Source organism: Pieris brassicae, chromosome 12 (assembly GCF_905147105.1).
Source record: "Pieris brassicae chromosome 12, ilPieBrab1.1, whole genome shotgun sequence".
Taxonomy (NCBI): domain Eukaryota; kingdom Metazoa; phylum Arthropoda; class Insecta; order Lepidoptera; family Pieridae; genus Pieris; species Pieris brassicae.
Window position 1 is genome coordinate 3,469,499 of NC_059676.1, and position 21,036 is coordinate 3,490,534.

General features: G+C 31.9%; 1 protein-coding gene across 2 annotated transcripts in view; it reads right to left on the reverse strand.

Annotated features, from left to right (window-relative positions):
* The window catches only part of LOC123717497 (Down syndrome cell adhesion molecule-like protein Dscam2), a 39,776-nt gene extending 25,969 nt beyond the window's left edge, over window positions 1-13,807 (reverse strand). For both annotated transcript variants that reach the window (XM_045673507.1, XM_045673508.1), the window contains exons 1-3: window positions 13,677-13,807; window positions 11,580-11,787; window positions 1,925-2,070 (exon numbers count right to left, since the gene is read on the reverse strand). In XM_045673507.1, the coding sequence (XP_045529463.1) occupies window positions 1,925-2,070; window positions 11,580-11,787; window positions 13,677-13,707 (385 nt within the window). In that variant the 5' untranslated portion in view covers window positions 13,708-13,807. The remainder of the gene's footprint in view (window positions 1-1,924; window positions 2,071-11,579; window positions 11,788-13,676) is intronic.
* Between the last annotated feature and the right edge of the window lie 7,229 nt (window positions 13,808-21,036).

Here is a 21,036-nt window from a genome sequence, read left to right on the forward strand (position 1 = left end):
AATTATTGATACCTTTTATAGAATTTTTCATGCCAATTAATCAACAAAGGCTTTATTGGCAATTTTATCAATGGTATATATTTCACGATATCCCGGTTTATTAAGAGTTTTCTTGTTCTCTCATTCACTATAATACGTAAAAACAGTTTTAAATTTGCTTTTAGGTTGATTATAGAAAGTCTTGTATTAGTATACGAAGAATGAATGCATCAAGTCACACGTACATCCATAAATAAATAAAAAATGTGTGGCGCTATAACCTTTTTAGGTCTGTCATTCGTCAATATTATAGGCAAGTAGCTACTGTACCTGACACACGCCGTCAACTTTTTGGTGTAAGGCAAGCCAGTTTTCCTCGCGATGTTTTCCTTCACCGTTCGAGCGAATGTTAAATGCGTTTATAAAATTCTATTAGCAAACGATAACTACTTAGTTTGATTGTAATTAGTCAAGTACATCTACCCGTTTTTTATGATATAGAGAGGCCATAGAAGTAGCTGCTAAAGCCCTTGGACCCCCATTTTAATGGATGCATTGCCGGCCTTGAATAGAGAGAGTAGTATCTCCCAAAAAAGCCCGTAATGGAAGTCGATTACACAGCTCGCCACTTTGTTAAAGAAAAAGCCTAGAGAAGCAGATTGAAGAATTCTTCCAGCCATCGAGGTAAAGCTGATGAAACATGGAATTATTTTGAAACTAGGCAGCAGTTCATACGATTCCTTAGAACACTCTCCAAACTACATTATGTAAAATATGCAGATGCAGAGAGATTCAGAGAGAAAATCAAGCCGTAATTAGAGATTGACAAACCAACAAGATCTCCGGAGAATTTAGTCAAAACGAAGAAGCGCTGGTATTTGGGTTTATACAGTCATTAACAAACGTTTTAGCGTTGTTTTCATGTTTAGTTGCAAAATTAATGATCTAAAGATAACTATATTTTATTTAAAGCCGTCTGAATTTAGGTAAAAAGTGAAACATTTTATGGGGTGGTAGGATTTATATATAGGACTAAAGAGGACCAGGATCGCGAATATCCGCAATCCGTCTCCACGCAACGTTAAACGATTATGTTTTCTTATTTTATAATATTAATAATCTTAAATATACTTCATTCAATTTTGGTAAGGAATAATAATTTTTATTTTAAATGTTTACCCATTTTTCAAGTTCACAGGATGCTACAAGTGTATGATAGTAATCTGGTTATGTGACCACTTGTTCAATATTTAGTGATATAAAATTACGAAGATAACATTAAAAGCTCTGAAGTTTGTTTTGAACCATTTTAAATTTTTCCTTCGTTCAAAACAAAAGACTTCACTTGTTTCTAACTTCTTGATATGCCATTTTTAATCCTTTAATTAAAAGTTTTATCCCTGTAAAAACTCGGGGCCGTGGGCTGTTTCCATTTTATTTTGTATTTCCTCGGATTGTAACTGAAAGTTAATTGGTCTAACTCGGCAAAGTCATAATTTGTTTTGCCTTTCTTCTACATTTGTATATTATAATTTTATGGTTCAAAATGTTGAAATAACTGAAATAATAAGAAGACTACGTCTATAATAATATTCTTCTACTAAATCATCTACGTAATACGTATGCATCATGGCATAGACAAGTTTCTAGAGCACAGAGGATGTAAAACATAAGATGACTTAAATTAGATTGTGATTGAACAGAATTTTGTCTAATAACGGACACACTGTAACTTTAAACTATTTATAAACAAATGAATCGTGCTATTGTTCTTTGTTTTACGTTTCACCTAAGTTTCTTTTACATTTAACCTCAGTTTAAACTGTTAACTACGTCTTAATACATACGTTTCTTTGTTCATTATTACTGTTCATTTAATAATAAAGTAAATGTCTTCATATAATGATATCTCATAAAACTTAAATAACCACTACGAGCGAATTACCTGGCTCTAAAAGAACCGGCCGAGATAGAGTGACACCAGCCCTATTGGATGCTCTACATCGAAGGAAGGCGCCGCTCCCTCCACCACCAGCATCTACCATGGACCGACGAGCACCTACTACTAATCTTCCATCGCTCAGAACATGTCTGTAATCAAAGAAAACTGTTAATTATTTATTACTTTTACCATTTTTAAAGATGACTGTTAATTATTTATTACTTTTACCATTTTTAAAGCGTTAGTCACAATATATTTGCTAAATTACAAAACAGTTATTAATACTAGTGCCTTTAGTGGGGATGGCGATCTAGACCTTGCAATGTCATGTCATTTTAGACAACATCTATTTGTCTATACTACTATGGCTTTCAGAAAAAAATACTCAGTAAAAAACGTTTTTATCAAAAAAAAACTTTGGTCACTTTTTTAAATATTTAGTGGCGTATACACTCATACAGATCTCACTTAAAGAGCTCTAAGCCGTTACACGTTTTCTTGCCCTACCACGGTTGATCGAAAAGATTCGAAGCCATTAATAACAAAAATATATAATAACGATAACAATTAATAATATTAGGTCCTTACATATGAAATTGGCGTTTTGTCGTACTGGCCACTTTGACCTCAAATACCTCCTCTTTGGTTAGGAATTTCAAAGCTATTTACTCATGTATTTGTGCTTCGATGACCGTCATTCATTTGTTTTTTTCTGTTTGCGTCACTCATGTTACAAAATGGAAAACTTAAAGTATCGCATTATTTACGAGTACGAGTTCCGCTGTGGCACTAGTGCTGCGGAAACGACTCGAAGGGTGAATGATGTGTATGGCGGTCATCTTGCAAAAGAAAACACAGTTCCATTTTGGTTCCAACGTTTTCGTTCTGGAAATTTCGACCTGCAGAACAGGAAGGCGGGTACCTCACGAATTGACTGAAGCAAACCGGCAAACGCGCTTCGACTGCTGCGTTACAATACTGAACCGGCACAATAATGAAGGTATTTTAAACCGAATCCATTACCTGTGGTGAAAAATGGATTCTTGACGATAATCGGAAGCGCTCAGCGCAAGCTAGCGGCTAAACAACCTAGGCTGGTCAATCGCTCCACGCCACTGCTACTTCACGACAACGCTAGACCACACACTGCACAACAGACGGCTACCAAATTAGAAGAGCTTCAATTGGAATAGATATAGAATAGACATCGTCCGTACTCCCCGGACCTTGCTCCAACAGATTACCATTTTTTTCGAAATTTGGACAACTTCTTGCAAGGGAACAAATTTAACCCTGATGGGGCAGTCCAAATCCTTCACAGATTTTATTGATTCCCGTCCGACTGTTTTTTTTAGTAAAGGGACCAATGAACTACCTATGAGATGGCAAAAGTGCATAGAAAACAATGGTTCATACTTTGATTAATTAAAAATATTATATTTAAAAAAATTCGACTTTTTGTTCCTCCCATACAAAACGCCAATTTCATATGTAAGGACCTAATATATAATAATAACAGTAATAATTATATTACAATTAAAGAAATTCTGTAACAATCTTAGTAGTAATAAGGTAAAATGAAATAATTGTATTATTTGTATTCATGTCTATATTAATAAAAAGCTTTTGTTAAATTTTATCTAATTTAACTTTATTTAACCAATTTCTGTGAAGTTGCATACAGTAGATCATTTTTCTAAAAATAAGTTCATGAAGAAGTTTCACTTCTTATGTGTGTACACTAGTACACGCACACATTTTTTTTTATATTTTAACGATCTGTTACGTAACGGGCCTGTTTGACCCTTAGTTCAAAAGTAGGTTTTAGATTTTAATAGTATAAGAATCTACAATAATAGATACCAGCCATAGAATACGTTATAAATTAGAAATAGGTTTTGTTATTAATTTTTGACATCTACATATAGACACAAATAGTTCGTTAACTAATATTGGAGACGGCCTGGCAAAAGTATATTTGAAATAGTATAAGTATATTATGTGAGCAAACGTTAGAAGGACATAGATCATTAAAATATATAATAATACTAACAATGCTCCGCAGTTTCGCTCGCGCAGATACCGATGTCCTGAAAAGTCCACCAAGTCGGACTATAAATATATTTATGTTATGATAAAAGTTTTATTTTACTTAGATTTCTTAATCTTTAATTACTTCCTTTATTATTTACACACTTACATTCATAATATAATCAATATACAGATTTTACTTTAAATTCGTAATATCATTTACGTGGAATGACCGACATTAGTAAATTCAAAAATACACTACAGGTAAAAATTCAAAATGCAAAACTTTATTTTATAATATTAGTGATGATTTTTTTTGTAGAACCTCAGTGTCTTAGAACATCCCTATACACAAGGATTTCCGACTCGGGATAGACCAACATACCAAAAAAACATTATTTTTGTAGATATTGATACTTTCTACAATACTGTACAACGTTTTTTTTATTCTATTATTAATAGTTTTCACAGCGCACGCGATAATAGATTCTTTTTATAGATAATTTTTACCTTCGGTTATATTACTATTTTTTTAATGTAATAAAGAATTTGTTACTCAGTTTAAGTATGGAAATATACCACCTACAAAAGCAGTACAGACATCATTTTAATTCAAGGATATCGAGTCTTCTATAAGTATATAGGAATAAAGTACCTTTTCATTTATGGGATAGCGGTATCATTATGATAATAAATATCGATTATACCCGTACTTATAAAATAACGTCAAGACAACACTGCAGAAGTAACTCGCCGTTAACCGCTATTCAAACAATACAAGAATAATAATGGGTCTATAATGATCAAACTTTTACTATTAAGAGCTAAGGTATCCCCGCAGACATTAATGTCTTACTTTCATACAATCCGTAGATTTATATACAATGAATTTATACTTTTACGTTAGCTTCCGACTTTTATTTAGGTAAGTTACACAGATTAGACTTATGTATGCTTGCAAGCCAATCCCAGAACTACGCAAAACTTTAGCTATTTCAATAGTTAATTTATTTAGTTGCATTGGTATTCCTTTAAAAAGTGCGAGGTCAACAAAAAATATCAAGAGATATAATTTTATTACGTTTTTCCCACTTAGATTACATCCTACTGCACCTTAGCCATTGGGGGATTTGGGCTGGCCAGCCACTGGCTACAGTGGTCGGGGATCCACCCTTTATTTTAAAGGAAATGCAGCACCTTCCTTCCTCCGCAAATTATAATGAATAAGCCGCAACATCCTTCTTTGCACGACACACATAATCTTTAAATAAGACACGCGAATTGAGTTCGGTGGCGGTTTTTTTTTGCAGCGGAGATGTTTAAATAAAGCTCTTTGTGGGTGGGTAACAACTAACTTTAATGGTTTAAAATATGAACTCATAACTAACACTACAAAAACAAACTTGGTTTATCTAAGGGTTCATAAATCTAAATGACACTTATGATATTGGACAGTATCGAAGACGACAATGTTAAATTACAATAAATATTGGCTTCAAGTGTAAGATGATTGTTTAATTTTAGTATACGTAACATAACTAAAGTTGGGTTATATAACTCGCGTGTCCTCACTGTCACTTATAATAAATAAATAAAACGGCAATCAAATACGAAAATCTATTGGTACACAGCTGGGATTTGAACGTACGACGTATGGTTGAGAGTTGAAACCATAATATATATTATAAACCAGTTATATAGTATAAACCAGTATTTTTCTGATTTAAATCTTAATAAATAGTACAACTTGTTTTAACAACATTTACGCGATCACTATTCGGATCAATTCCTTATATAAATGCTTTACTAGAATTATTCGATACTTCAGGCTTTAAAAGCCCAGGAAGTATTGAAGACACCTATGGGATTACAGATAATAGTTTAATACTCAACGTTGCAACAGTTATTTGACTAGTTGCCATTGAACGGATTAGTCCTGGTAGGCTTCAGTGCGTTGTACGGAAGGAAATACTACCGTTTGTAGCAATGAACTGCAGTATACTGACGTTTCATATATTAACATTTCATGTGTTCATTTGCCTGGAATTTATTTGAGAATGACCTTTGGATCTAGACGCGATTAACACTGCTCCTTAAGCCGTGCCAACAAGGGATTTATTTGTTTAGTTATTTACACCTTATTACCTTATAAAAAACAGGTTACATAAGTTATTAGGCAACGGGCGGCCTTATCGAGAACACAAAATTTGTTCCAGGTAAAAAGCTTCTTGGGGTTGTGAGTTGGTGAAATAGTAAGATTTATAAAAGAGTACGATCTTATTAGATTTACAGCAAAATGTTGTAAATCAAAAATTCTAAAACGTGTTAGCATTGTGATTAAGCAATCTATCCTAGAAGACTTTGTGCGTTCCAACTCCGGCTGGACACCATTTTTAAAAAGTTTTTAACACATACTTAAACGGCCCTACTTAAGTGAGCGCAGATCACCGATTTTCTTATGAAAAATAGATGCAAAAACGTGACAGCCCTCTCCTTATAGGCGCTAATATATTTATCTACATAAATAGTATAATAGTTGGTATAACAACGTCTGAATTCTTATATGAGTATGCAGCTATGTGTTACCATCAAGCATCATTAGACACGGCGTTAATTAAGTCAATTTAAAGTGGAGTTTCCCAGAAGTGTCCAACTTTAGCTTACCTTAGCTAAAGTCAACATTGCCGTAAAGCCGAAGCGACTAACTTTATTTACTTTAGCAACCAATTTCGAACTTTATTACAGCGAGCTTCAGTCCATTTTCCGATACAGTACAATCTGTTACCACCTATTTCATACTATCTTGAAGTTTCAAGTTAGTTACGAGTCTAGCACGCCATGTGTTGCGTTTTGTATAAACTTAGTAGACTATTTCTTTTATGATTTAAGGGTATTAACTAAAAATGGTCATTGATCATGTTTATTTATAAAGGTATAGACAATTTTGTAAATTGGTAAGAAAAATAACTTGACTTATTAAAAATAACAAGTAAATAATTATTAATTAATTAATAAAATCCATAACTAAAAATATTGTGTTGCATAGATCATTCACAATGAAACGGTTACGATATGTCGAATTGTCGATGATCTAGAATGTTTGTAAATAATGTAATTGCCTAACTAATTCTAATACTTGCTTGCATTAAAAATAACACATCCTTTTGCAAACTAGAGAACTGGTGGGGGTCCCACCTGAAGTCGATACCGATCCCTAAGAGATACAAAGTAAGTGGGTACTTCTGACTCGAAGGCCGGCCGCGCACTCACAAAAATGCGATCACTGCCTTTTTGGATATCCCATAGGCTTGTTTCAACCCCCTCCCCTTTTCTGGCGGGTTCTTTAAATTGTAAATTTTTAATTATAAATAGATTGGATATTATTCCAAAATTCAATGGATTAAATCCAAATTAGAACTAAATATTTTATGAACCAAAGCAATTTAAAATTGATTTACTTACCAATATTTGTATTATTATAAATTCATAGTTTTACGCAATTCTTGTAATTTTATAACTGTCACAAAGAAAAATATTGCCGACACGTATTTTAACAATTTGTTTCTGCTCGTTTCATAAGTCAACTGTCACCATAATCGTTTATTTCATACACGAGATCGTTTTTCTATTCAGAATACGAGAGTAAAGGAAAAAGCGCCGACCTAAATTGGTATTCGGGATTTATTTTGGTGTACTAATTCAGAAGGGCGTCTATAACCTACTGCGAATTTCATTTTCAATACTTTGTATAATTTTGATATAGACAAAGTGATTTAAATATATAAAAGAGTTGTCTTTACAAATCTCAAATTGAAAAATTATTTTCAAATCGTTAATAATTCGTATCAGGACGTTTTATTGCTACTAAAATTTTAAAATCCACGGCTGAACAATTTTGTATGACAATTTCGCAATCCATTGGGCAAATAATTTTGTTTTAGTTTTATATATTTGCTCGCATATTTTATTCTTGTAATCACTTACTGTTAAATAAAGGTTTTGTAAGTCACAAACATCAATTTAAATAAGATGCACGCCGCATTATTCCCGCCACTGTTCTAACTGAGGTCAATTGTCAACTGTCAACTAGTCATGCGACACTTCCGCCGTGTTAAATTCGTGTTTCGCAAAACGTTCATACATATTGAATTCGGGTCTTCGATTCGTGCTAAGTGTAATGAAATACCTACTTGTGATGTGTGAAACAGTTTAATGTTTAATTTGTAAAATGATAATAGAATCATGGAAATGTTTTACTTATTTTGCAAATTGTAATCTGTAATCTGTTTTGGCTTTCTGTGTTGGCTAAGTATTTTGTTTTATAATGTGTATGTTAGCTGTAAGATTATAAGTAATTAAATAATTAAATAAATAAAAAATAAAAGTGGCTTCCCTTAATTAATCGCCATTAAAATACCTCGCTGTTCTACTGAGATTAAACTTCTATTGAATTTATGAATTAAAATAAAAAAAAATACATAAAAATATATTTAAACATATCATATTGATACTGAGCCATAAAATAAACAACCTACAGTAGCACTTGTTATATTGAGGTGATATTGGTATGCAATCTATGTAATGCAAATCAGTTGAATACTCGATAAACGATCAATTCAGTTCTTATAACAGTCATAAAATACAACTCACAGTATATTCCCAATACTCGATAACAAGGGACAAAGAAACTTTGGTAAATTGTGACCGTTTCAATATTACGCCTTTCAAGTAGAAACTTTAGCACGTACCGACGCATCGAAACAACGTCAGCGAGAAACTTTGTAAATATATTCGTAAAAGCCATGGACTCACAACTTTTATGCTCGATTGTTTTTTTTTTATATTAGTCGGCATTTCATGTTTTAGCTTAAATTTTGAATCTATTTTAGGATTTCAATTAACATCTTAGAAATTCTAAAACAAGTCAAAGTAATAATCTATTCAAAATCATGAAAATTACAGTTTCTTCGTGTTCAATATTAGGACGCGACTTGGGAAACGTTTGAAGCTAGGTTATCATCGTAGTCTTTTTATACTTTAGTATCCCGCCAAACGGTTCTGCTCCCCTTGTGCGCAACTAAGCAAACATGGCAGCGTTCAGTGTTGTCATTGTAAAAAAAGTTTTAAATTTTACGATAACTTTGCCACAGTCAATGTTTAAAATTAGAGATAAATTTTTTTTAATGAAATACTATTCTAAAAAATACTATAAATAAAATCAAGAAACGTAACAACAACAAAAAAATTAATCCATAATAATGTACTGAATAAGAGCAATATAAGGCCTAAAATGTTAAACCAAAATCAAAGTTTTGGATGTTATACAATTACTTGCACCGTAAATCAAGTATTTTTGATAATTTTGTTCTGATACTTTGGATAGTTTTTCTGTTAATAACTGGCATTTACATAGTATGTAACTAAATTTCTTTAACAAAAAATTTCAAGGTTCTAATTTTTTGTTTAAGGCTTTGCTTGGATTAGTAAGGAAGAGATAATACATAAAAATATAGCATAGTTAATTTCTATTAAATAAGATGTTAAATTCTCTAAACAGTATTGAAACGTTTGCGTCAAGTTTTCGTGCTTGTGCTAAGAGTAAAGTAGATCGATGTACCAATCGTTAAAAATAACATAATACAACCGCTTTAACTTAAACTTCATCGTAAAATTGGATTGGAGAATTTTATCTACTATTCATATATAGAGGTATCGTCTAAATAGTTTGCCAAAGTACGCGTTGCTAATTGAAGCTTCATATAGGGGTAAAGTTTCAAGCTCACACACGTTCGGACACGTCCCAACTTCTGACCACTATTGGAAATTGGAAACTAGCCCAATTTATTAGCTATATGAGGAATTAGTTGTGCGCGATTAGATGACTTTGATAAACCTTAGACAGAGATAATTTTGCGACACACCGGAGAGTTGTAAACTGAATGAATCCTGCGGAGGTTTCACTTACCCTAAGTGATCAAAAACACAGGGATCCTAATCTAAATACTGATCACAAAAATCTTACATCTTCATCCAAGGAAGGACTAAAATTTACCAATTAAATAGACGCAGAAACCAGTTTACCCCGTAACAGTGTTTGGAGATATCATACATTTGAATACACATATTAGGATAGCATATCATAAAATATTTTATTTAATAATTATTCTGTTAAAAAATACTAAACTACATTTCAAATTAGTTTTACTTCAAACCAAGCCTTTGGTACAGTATTGCTATCCGAAGTCTTAGAACATGCGCTTCAAACAAAAATAACATTTTGAGGTTTACACTCAATATTATTATTTAATTATCAATGATTGTATTTAAGAGCAACAAGTTTATTCTAAATTGAGACTAATTTGTAGAAAAATGTTCACATTTTTGCATTTAAAATAACACAACCACACAAAAGATACCAAATATTAGCATAGTTACGGAAGTTTCAAACCTAATTGACCACCAAAAATGAAGGAAAACTTTTGCGGAGAAATTGGTGAATTGTTGTTACAATTTTTTTATTCTAATGAATAAATTTTTTTAACAGCAGTTTATACAATATTACCTATATATTTGCAAAGTCTAATTGCGAGCCGCCTGTCTGTCTTATATGTTCTGTTCTATTTGTGAATGAAAACAATTGTTAACAAAACACTTTTTAAGTTTATAATAATAATACATAGCTTCAATCCGTTTAAAAAGTGTTTTCTTAATGTGTAAAAGCTATGTAGAGCAAATAGAAAGAAACAAAAATGAGTCTGACTCTTGCCCTACTGGGTTGTTCTGGGACTTCAAAAAATAAACTTTAAATGATAAAATAATTTTCTAAACCGTAACTTTCACTCCATTTCAATTTCTCACTTGAATATTTGAGTTACATTTTCAAGTTAAATACCATCAAGTACCTACTCTGATTCCACGGAATTGAATGTTAACTATGCTAGACTTGTCCATAGTTCCTCTGAAAGGCCTGATCTTGGGAAACTCTATCTAACTTAGGATTGTCTGGTATTTAACTTAGGAAGTAGAACCACAGTAGATGCAATAGGTGATTTATAAAATCGACGATGTCTTCTAAGTTAAACGACAAATGACATGATCTGGTCTGATCTGATCTTTAAATGGTAATAATAATAAATACACTCTAATTATTTAAATATTTTTTTCAGTTTACAGTTTAAAAATTCATATATTATTTTATAATAAGGCCTTACATTTCAACGATCGTTTAATTACTTGAATAAGTTCTTATGTTACTCTTTCATTCAAATCGGTTTTATAATTAAAATATCAATTATTACAAACCGTAGAATAATATGCAGGACTCACAGGAGATAAGGGAATTCAGTGAAAAACAAAAAAAAAGATACAAAAAGGTATGTTTGTGGTGTGTTTTAACAAATAAAATCCGTTTTTTCATTAGGCTGTACATCGGCATAGGCATGTGCCATTCATCTCATTCAAATAACAAGCTAGCCTTCGATATACCATCTGTAAATCATCAATAGAAACAATGATCAAAAACAAGATACTTTCAATAAACTCTGATAGAAAAAATCAAAATACCTATAGAAACAGTCCCCTGCTCAGCCAGTATATTTTAAAAGAATTTGAAGAACAATATCCTTACCTTAATCCCGGTATCGTAGTAAGGACCTGTCCCTCTGCGGTGACCCAATGAATGTCTGGTGTTGGATGGCCACTCGCCCTGCATACCACATAGGCGCCCCTTGTGGCTGGCCACAGCACCCGAGGGGGTGGCTCTGTGGTAAAGTGTGGCCGCTTGTCTGTACTCGCGGCCAGACCTATTGCTAATGCCACCACAACCACCGATTGCCCTGAAATTATAATATTGAACTAGTATTGATCTCTCTGAAATTGAGTCTCAATTTGTTACGATTACATATCATAGTAGAATAATGTTCATGTTCTAAATTAAGCTATTAACAACGTTTATTGTTATCTCCCAAACATTGTAATCTCAACAAATTAAAAACCTTACCACTTTAGTTTGAAATTGGTATTCCATCAAGTAATTTTTCTTTTATTAATTAGTATTTGTGCTGTATCTTCTTAGAATTACTATTAGTTCTTCTCTTCAGTTATTTCTTTAAACTATGTAATTTCCATGTAATATATTTGATGTGTATGTGTATAATTTGTAATTTATAGTTAGTAACTTTGCATTAAGCATGAAACAATAGATTATGTCCTTTGAAAGTTATACCTATTACATGTATTAGTTTCGTGATCGTATTTTTTCGTAATTTTGATAAATACGCTACAAATTTTATTAACATACGTTATTGAGTACACGCACCACGTAAATAAATGTTTACTCACTCTCATATTACTGTATTATTACTGAAAATATTGTTAGATTTCGTAAATTTATTAAAACTAAAAATATATTATACTCGCATAATATAGACAATATTGTGATATATATTGTTAAACCTGTATAGAAAATGTCAAACGTCTCGTACTTCGATTATCTTACTGTTCTAATTTTGAATTCATTTTGTAACAAAAAAAGCGCAAAGCGCATTTCCTTTTGTGTGCTGGATTGGTCTTTATTGGCTCAGTAATATTAAGGTGCAGTTTAGCGCTAGTTCCAAATTACATAAAAACAACCGAGCCAACCTAGCGCTTTCTGGATCCCCACTTTTGCTATAGCAAGTTAACAACACTAGTTATTAAGAACAATTCAAGAGTGTTTTTGTTCTAATAATCCATTGTCTAACGATGACGAACCCTTTAAGGCTTTTGTAAGTCCACTAATACCGAACTCTGCATTTACAGATTTAAATATGTATTTTTAAATAGAAACACATGAAACTAGCCGGTAACATTAAACCAAGTTTTAATAACACCGATACTTAAACTGAAATTAACTACATAATTTCGTATCCCACTGCTGAAACTCAAAACCAAAAAATAATTAATGATATATTTTTATACATCACACTAAACGTTACTTGAACAAACAAAAGGATATAAATTAACATTTTCGTGTCCAAAATTATTTAACGTCAAAATTTGTGATTTAATAAATTAGGAAATTTATCAAAAGAAAAGTATGCCAGTTGTTTGAACATTAATTTTAATTACATGTTTTTAATTTATTACCTAATTTTAGAATCCACCATGTCTCATTAGGTAGAAAATGAATGTCATCATTTTTGGCAAGGCATTTTGGGACAAAGAACAGTTTTTGGACGAATTTATTAATCGAAGAAGCTTGAACATAAGATTCGTTAACAAACATAATAGTAGATATCTACAGATCTAGGACTAGTCAAAAGATATTCCTTGAATTATATTTCCATTGTAATTGATTGGAAATATTTTTTATTAAAATCATATTATAAAATTTTATTTAATAAGTTAGCTTACAGACTTACTAATAAACTAAATTATTTATGTGTGTTAAATTTGTTATGGTTTCAATTTTTTCTTAATAAACGAATTTTAAGTAATGTGCGGGCTTCGAGTTACCGATTCCTATTTGAGATTGTAATATGTCTGTATATGGAAAGATTTTTTTAAAGTAGAACCTTTATTAAAATTATTTTTTAACTTTAGGATTCTTTTGTCACTTATGGCTAATTTTCTAGATTAAAAAGAGATATATTACTGTGATTCTTATGACTACCCTCATGTTTATAATTTATTAATACTTATTGTATAACAATTTATGTGAATAAATAAAACTCAAAATACTAACCAATCATTCCGTTAACACTATACACATACATTCTTGTCAAGACACATTGTTCACACAGTTCTAAATTTATTTAAAGTCATAGTTCGCGTGAAGTTTTGAAACTCTGAGAATGCACGATACGTCTACGCTGTATAGAGTTCCCGCGCAGACTGGTTTCCTAGGAAGAGCGGTCCTGTGGGTGGGTATCACCCTCTCGCTAAATGATAAGGCTATTATAGGGTATTATAAGCCTCTCTAGATTGTATTAACGTAATCTTAATATAAGCGCTAAGTGATTTTTTAGTTTATTAAAACATTTACAAAAATATAAATAGCAGGATTATTCTAAATTGTTTAAAGACTACGGCCGCGTATAAACGATGAAATTCTGTCTTTATATAATTTTTTAAAGTTATAAAATAGATGGTTTTGTTGGAGTTTTTCTGTGTTGTGTTATCTTTTTAAAGCTAAGTGCTAACAATTGAAATATTATGTTTTGAAGTTAAATAAATACCATGTCGTAAAATACAGTACGCCTTGTAAATTTACATTAATATGAAGTCTTGTAAGTCTATGTATGTGTAATTAAGTGACTTGTAAAATAAGTGTAGTCAAATTTATAATAAAGATTATTTGTTTTAATAACGTTAATTTACAATAGCTATTTTGTTGAATTGTTTGTCTTCTGTTATATATATATATATACAAATAATTTTCTTAAATTTAATTTTTTTATGAAAAAAGATTTTTTTTTCTATAGAGTATAGAACAGGAAACGGGAGGCAGGCTCACTTGATGTTAAGTGATATCGACGTACATGGACATGCCAGAGAGGTCGCGAGTGCGTTGCGGAATTGGTACGCTCATTCCTTGAAGGACCCTAAGTCGAATTGTTTCGGAAATACTTCAGTGGGCAGCTGGTTCTACATAGGCGCAAAAACTGCTTTAATAACGACCAATTGTGGAACGATGGTCTAGTTGATACGCGTAGAATTTCGTATGCTGTTTTGACGTCCCACGATGAAACTTAACAGTAGGTATTAGTCCAACCTTGAACCTTTGAAAAGTTGAACCTTTTCAATGATAATTGTAATAGAACCAGAGAGACACCACATCTCTACCCAACGCCAAGGGATTGAGCCACTCAAAAAGGGATTTGTTGTCGACGATTCCGCTCTTCGATGAATCCGGTCAAGTGGAAGGAGATGGTAATGGGAAGCCCGCCCAGAGGTATGAACTTCATGTGGGACCAAATTTGCGCTTTATACAATTGCAAGCGATGGTCCGGAGAGAAGTACTGTCCTACTTTTCCGAACACATAAACCTTCTTGGGCTAATTTAGCCTTTTCCTCTAACTCACCGGGAAACTGAACGTCGTTCGATATAAGCAAGTGCAATTATGAAGCAAGTGCTACACTTTGGTTTAAAATTCTATTGTCTGAAATGACCAAATCTATTTCCTTTACACAAAGGACATTTCCACGAAAGAATAGAGAGAGCTTATTTCGAAGTTTCATTCTGATGGCAACATTTAATTGCGTTGCGAAATGGCCGACGAACGTTGAATTCAAATTGTTGCATAACCGTTATTACTGTAGCTATGACATATGATATTTTTTTACGTTTTTTTGCCTTGGGATAATTTCATATATACTTGCAAGTATTTTCAGGCATTAGATATGAGAACCTGTTTGTAAAATATTTTCAAATGGTAATCAATTCATGAAGTCATTAACATTTAAAAAATAAGAAAAGTTTCTACTAGCCTCAGCCCGAAATAAGTATTCAGCTGGAATCAAACCCGAGACACCCGCAAGACAAGACATCTCCTTGTCTTTAAATACCTACTTTATTAATATATTAAACGTACAATACTTTAAAATTATACCCTTACATATTTTATGCTAATAGAAATTAGCTGAAAGTCCATAGAGCTCAAATTTATGGAATAGATGTCGATTAGAAATGGGCATAGACAAAAACATATTTTACAAATTGGCACGTTTCCAGTTGACTAGCGTTTGGACAACTGGAAGTCATGAATATATTTTATATTCTAGTAACACTATCTAACTATAATTTCACAAAACTTTTATTTACTAATATATATTATGAGAGATAGCTTATTACTTATTATAATGTTTTGTGTATATGTATAGTTTGTGATTAAAGTGAATGTTATGTGCTAGTTTAACTCTTGATTTCCCAGCTGTCAAACATCACGGTCAAATCAAGTTACGAGAATACCTCATAAACTTGACATTATAGTCAATACAGTGATTTATTGTCAAATAGTGTTAGACTATCTGCTTCACAAAAAAATATGGGAAAACATTAGGTGATATTCAATTTTTGACAGCTGCTGCAAAATATTTTCGTTAAGGTCCCGTGCAATGAGTACGCTTTAGTTTTATTAATTTTATTGTTTCGTCATATTTATTCTTCCGTCTTGTCGAACAACATTTTAAATTTTAACGTTTCGTACATTTACGTAATATATTATGTAATAATAAACAATATTACTGAAATTAAAGCAGTTAATAAATTAAGTGATTGTAGTTTTCATACAATACCAGTAAATTGTTGCGAAGCTTTTAATTTTAGTTGAAGCACGGATAATAAAAGCAACTGAACGATAACGAGGTTTTGATTTATACCCAAATAATATAATTTCTAATTAATTTGTTTCAAATCCTGTACTACATTTTAGATTAAATTTTATTAGAGCTTTTATCATAAAATTTCACTGAATAATACAAACACAAACTATATATTACTCTTCTCACAGTGATTGCCTGGAAGAGATAGCTCGAAAGCGGCCGCCTTGCCCTCCTTATTATTTAAATATATTCACTTTTTATATTATGCGCAACGACGTCTTAATCAATAAAATAAATAAATATTAATAATTGTGTAATCTGTAATCTGACCTCGTTATTATTTATCAATAGATCTATCAGTGACAAAGTAAAATTAATTGAATTGTGAAATAACAATATTAAGACAGACCACATAACGCTTTAGATTGTTATTTCAGATTCTGTGTTTTGAATTTATAGTTATATGTGCATTTAAGGTAAGCCTAATAATAACTACAATGCTTTAAGTGTATGTGGAACAAAATAAAGAAATGTTTATACATATCTTATAAAAAAATGGGCAGTAAAAACCCTGTACTGATTTATTTTATTCTCTAGGATCATTTCATTTTAAAAGTTGGTTTTAAAATAAGGTTTGAAACCAACATATAACCCTTTTTAAAGTAAATATGTTAAAATTTCACCTTTGAAAAACTTTGTTTTTAATAATTTGATACTCTTCAAGGGCAAAATTAAAATCCTAAAAACTAGCTCTCATTTCAGATCCAATCAACCAAGGGCCTTCATTTCAGCGAGATAAAATCTCTTAGACCCTTTCAATCAGCTGGAAATTGAATTTCTAAATTAACCTTCAGATCTTTTAAAAGACTAGCTAATAATACTAAATTAAAAAAAAAAACATCCAAAGTATAATGTTCTATTTGAAAACTATCTCCAGTGGCATAAATCGAACCATTGTTGTTTTTATTTTACTTCAAACATCGATTTTTAGATTAGGGCTCATATAGATACATACTTGTATAGTCTCTACAGGAATTATCGCCCATTTGAACTACTCTTCTTTGTTATATACCTATGTGAACTAGTAAATAAGCAGTATTAATTTAATGAGGTTTATGTTACTTGTATGACTAGGACCGTAGAAAACTATAGACCGTAATTATCCAGTTATAATAATTTTAACTATAGACCTAAAGGGTGGAACCCTGACTTGTCTAATTACTTACCAATCAGCCTAATAGCTCCGTTGGCAAATATCCAGAACGATCACGCATTTTACCTTAACAATAAGCGTTGATGTTACAATTTTTGAAGTGAAACTTCTTTATCAGCGTTGGCAAAAAATTTACGGTCACATTTTTCGGTTACGCGTCACATTTTTCGTTACGCGCCATCTTTTTCTTGTACCTACCACGGTTGATTCGAAGAGTACTTTCTCCAGCGGAGTAGGGATAGCATGTCGTTTAAGCGGACTTACTCCCACCACTAGGCTTGACCGTTTTTCTATTGCACTCTTTTTTATTTCTAACACTCTATATAAGCAGTGTTGGCCTAGTGACTTTAGTGTGCGACTCTCATCTCTGAGGTCGTAGGTTCGATCTCCGGCTGTGCACCAATGGATGTTGTTTCTATGTGCGCATTTAACATTATCTCGAACGGTGAAGGAAAACATCGTGAGGAAACCGGCTTGCCTTAGACCTAAAAAAGTCGACGGCGGGTGTCAGGCACAGAAGGCTGGCATAACCTATATATATATATTTTAGTAGTCCTCGTAATTCCAGTGAATTAAAAAAAAAAGTAAGTAGTTATATCTCTTTCTTATACTTGGGTGTATGGTATTTATTTTTTTCATGTCTATGATAAAAAAAAGTATTTTGATAAACTTTATCTAATTTAACTTTATTTAACCAATTTCTGTAAAGTTGTAGATCATTTTTCGAAAAATAAGGTCATAAAGAAGTTTCACTTCCTATGTGTGTACACTAGTACACGCACACATTTTTATTATTATGTATCAAATACTCCCGAATTACAACGGTAAAGTTCTAAATACAATACCAATCCATTAGATTAAAAATACGCCTATATCTTTGTCACACTCACTATTAAGGTTTTATGCAAAAAGTAAACCTGAAATGGATCCTAAACTTTTGCATCGTTATTTCTGAGTGCAGCTGTGCGCCTCAAAAAAATGCAGGAACAATAACCTCATGTTTATTTCACAACTCTTTACTGAAGTCAGTATTTAAATTACTTATGATAATGTTACTTTTTATCCTTTACATATTATTTTAGTATAAAACGTGAATACGAAAAATATTGATATGTAGTTAACTACTGAACCGGTCTTAAACATTCTTCTACTATCATACTAAAGATGCATTTTTAGCAATTAATATTAGATTTTAAAGATAAAATATTAGCTTAATTAATTAAATATATATCTTAAGTACTACTACTTAAAATACTTAATACTTAAAATCGAACTACGATCTACGTTAATTATTAACGGGACTAATCTCGGCACGGCACGGCCTGTATTTTATAATTTAAAAAAAAGATTACCTTTATTCCATTTGCTTACCGTGGCTTGACATAAGCCTGATGACGTGGGACGATTCCCGGCGAAACAATGATTAGGTTAGGTTGATAGGCACAGATGGCCGATGAATGATCTACCCACACCCTATAGCTATGAAAAGACGCTAAAATGTGTCTGGCCCATCCCCATTAGAAAAAATGGGATAAAAATATGTAACTTGAAAATTATTCTTCGTAATTTTATTATTTCAAAAATTACTTGTTCATCACCAGAGGATAAAAACAAAAATATTGTCCCTTGAAATGAAAGTTATGCTAACATGAGAACTTAACGTATAATCTAAAAGGCAACACTATGAGTTTAACAATATTTTTCAATAATATGAGTTTAACAACGGAATCTGAATACCTTTAACAGTTTGCAAATATTTACAGTGTATGGCAGTGGCAGTGTACCTATAATGCTGGCAGCATTTTCTCGCTATATTGCGATACTTATTCTTTGAGGTTCTCTGTACTATCTATCAGGTGCCAAATAAAATCTTTAATAAGGGAGCGTATAACGTAACGAATTTGGGGGGGGGGGGGGGCTTCTTGTAAAACGTTACGATGCGGGGCGGGGAATGAATTACGCGTCATTGTTAATATTATTTTCGAGTTTCCAGTACTTTAAACCACATATTGATAAGTTTTAGGTACAAAGAGTCACTGGGGGGTCGACATGAAAGGTTCTACTATTGGGTACAGGAACGTTACGGCGCGTTTTATGGGGGGGGGGGGGTCAAGAATCTTCAAGAATTGCGTGACGTAATACTTGAACGCTCCCTAAGCGCCTGTGCACTTGAACTCCACGGCCCCAGCCGTTTAATATTTAATTGTATTATTCCAAATGTAAGATTATACAATAATATATTTTTACGAATAGATAAATAACTTGATTAATGACAACAAAAATTCATGTTAGTAATAGGTTTCATTATAGTAGTATATTACCAAAACAGTGACGCGAACCACATACAGCTTCCATATTTTGGGCCAAAGCATGGCGGATTCCTCACAATATTTTCTTGCACCGTAACGACTAACGAGTTTTAATTAGTTTCACTTATAAAAAGAAAACCTCATTGGTACATACATTCGAACACATAGTGCGTAGAGTTTAGAAGTCCACAAGCCTCTAGAGTCTAGGCAAACACTGCCTCTTTGTTTTACGCGTTTTAGAAAAATCATAGCCTATTTTTGTACTCCTATTTTACTTAAATATATATTTCGTGCCTCGTATTTTTAAATGGCGGTGGCTTTGAAAAGTTTACTGATTAACGAGAAAGCCGTCTTACTCAAGGAATTCATGCATTTTATTTACTATGTGATAATAGGACCAATATTTTAATAGTAATTATTATTTTTATTATTGTATAGTTAAGTTAAGCCTGAAGCACTTCCTAAGTTTTGTATTAGTTAAGCGATACTTTCGCATACAAACTTTGAAACATTGAACTGTTATCTTTGTTAATATTATTGTTTAGCTCTTCCAAGTTTATAATAATACGCTTCATTTTATGTGTTTATAGAAATTAACCGCGATTTAAATAAATTTAAAACTAATTGGTCGGAAGTGTAGTGGTGACTCGGTTAAAAATTTTCAACACAGGTTGAACGATACAAATTTCAAATTCACGAGTTCTATACGATTCCCATAGAAATATATAATTACATAGAATTTGTTATTTATTTTAACGTTGACTATTATTATTGTTTTATTATAATACTATTATTATTGTCTTAATTAGTTAAACCTTCTTATGATTTAAGAACGCAGTTTATTATCAAACTGTTGATATTAAAATATAGAAGACCTTCGATATGGCCGTTGATACACATTTTCTATTAAGAATAAATGTTAACGTATGAGTGTATATGTGTGTGTGCTCGATATATCCTTGAGTTAACTTGAACACACACACAAAAAGTTCACAACACGCACAAAACACTCCAAAATTATAAAATTAGAAGTGTCATTAATACAATCATGATCACCAAATATATAACAACTATCTGTGCTCGGCGGTTTCTCGCATAGATATCGATCTCGTGGTAGTAGAAAGTCTACTAAGTCGGACTAGTTTTGTTAACATAAACCTTTTATTTCACTTAGTGTTCTTAGCTTTTAATTACTCCCTTTCAGATAATTAGATACACACATTGAAAAATTCTTGATTTAGTCCAGGAATTTTAGCTTG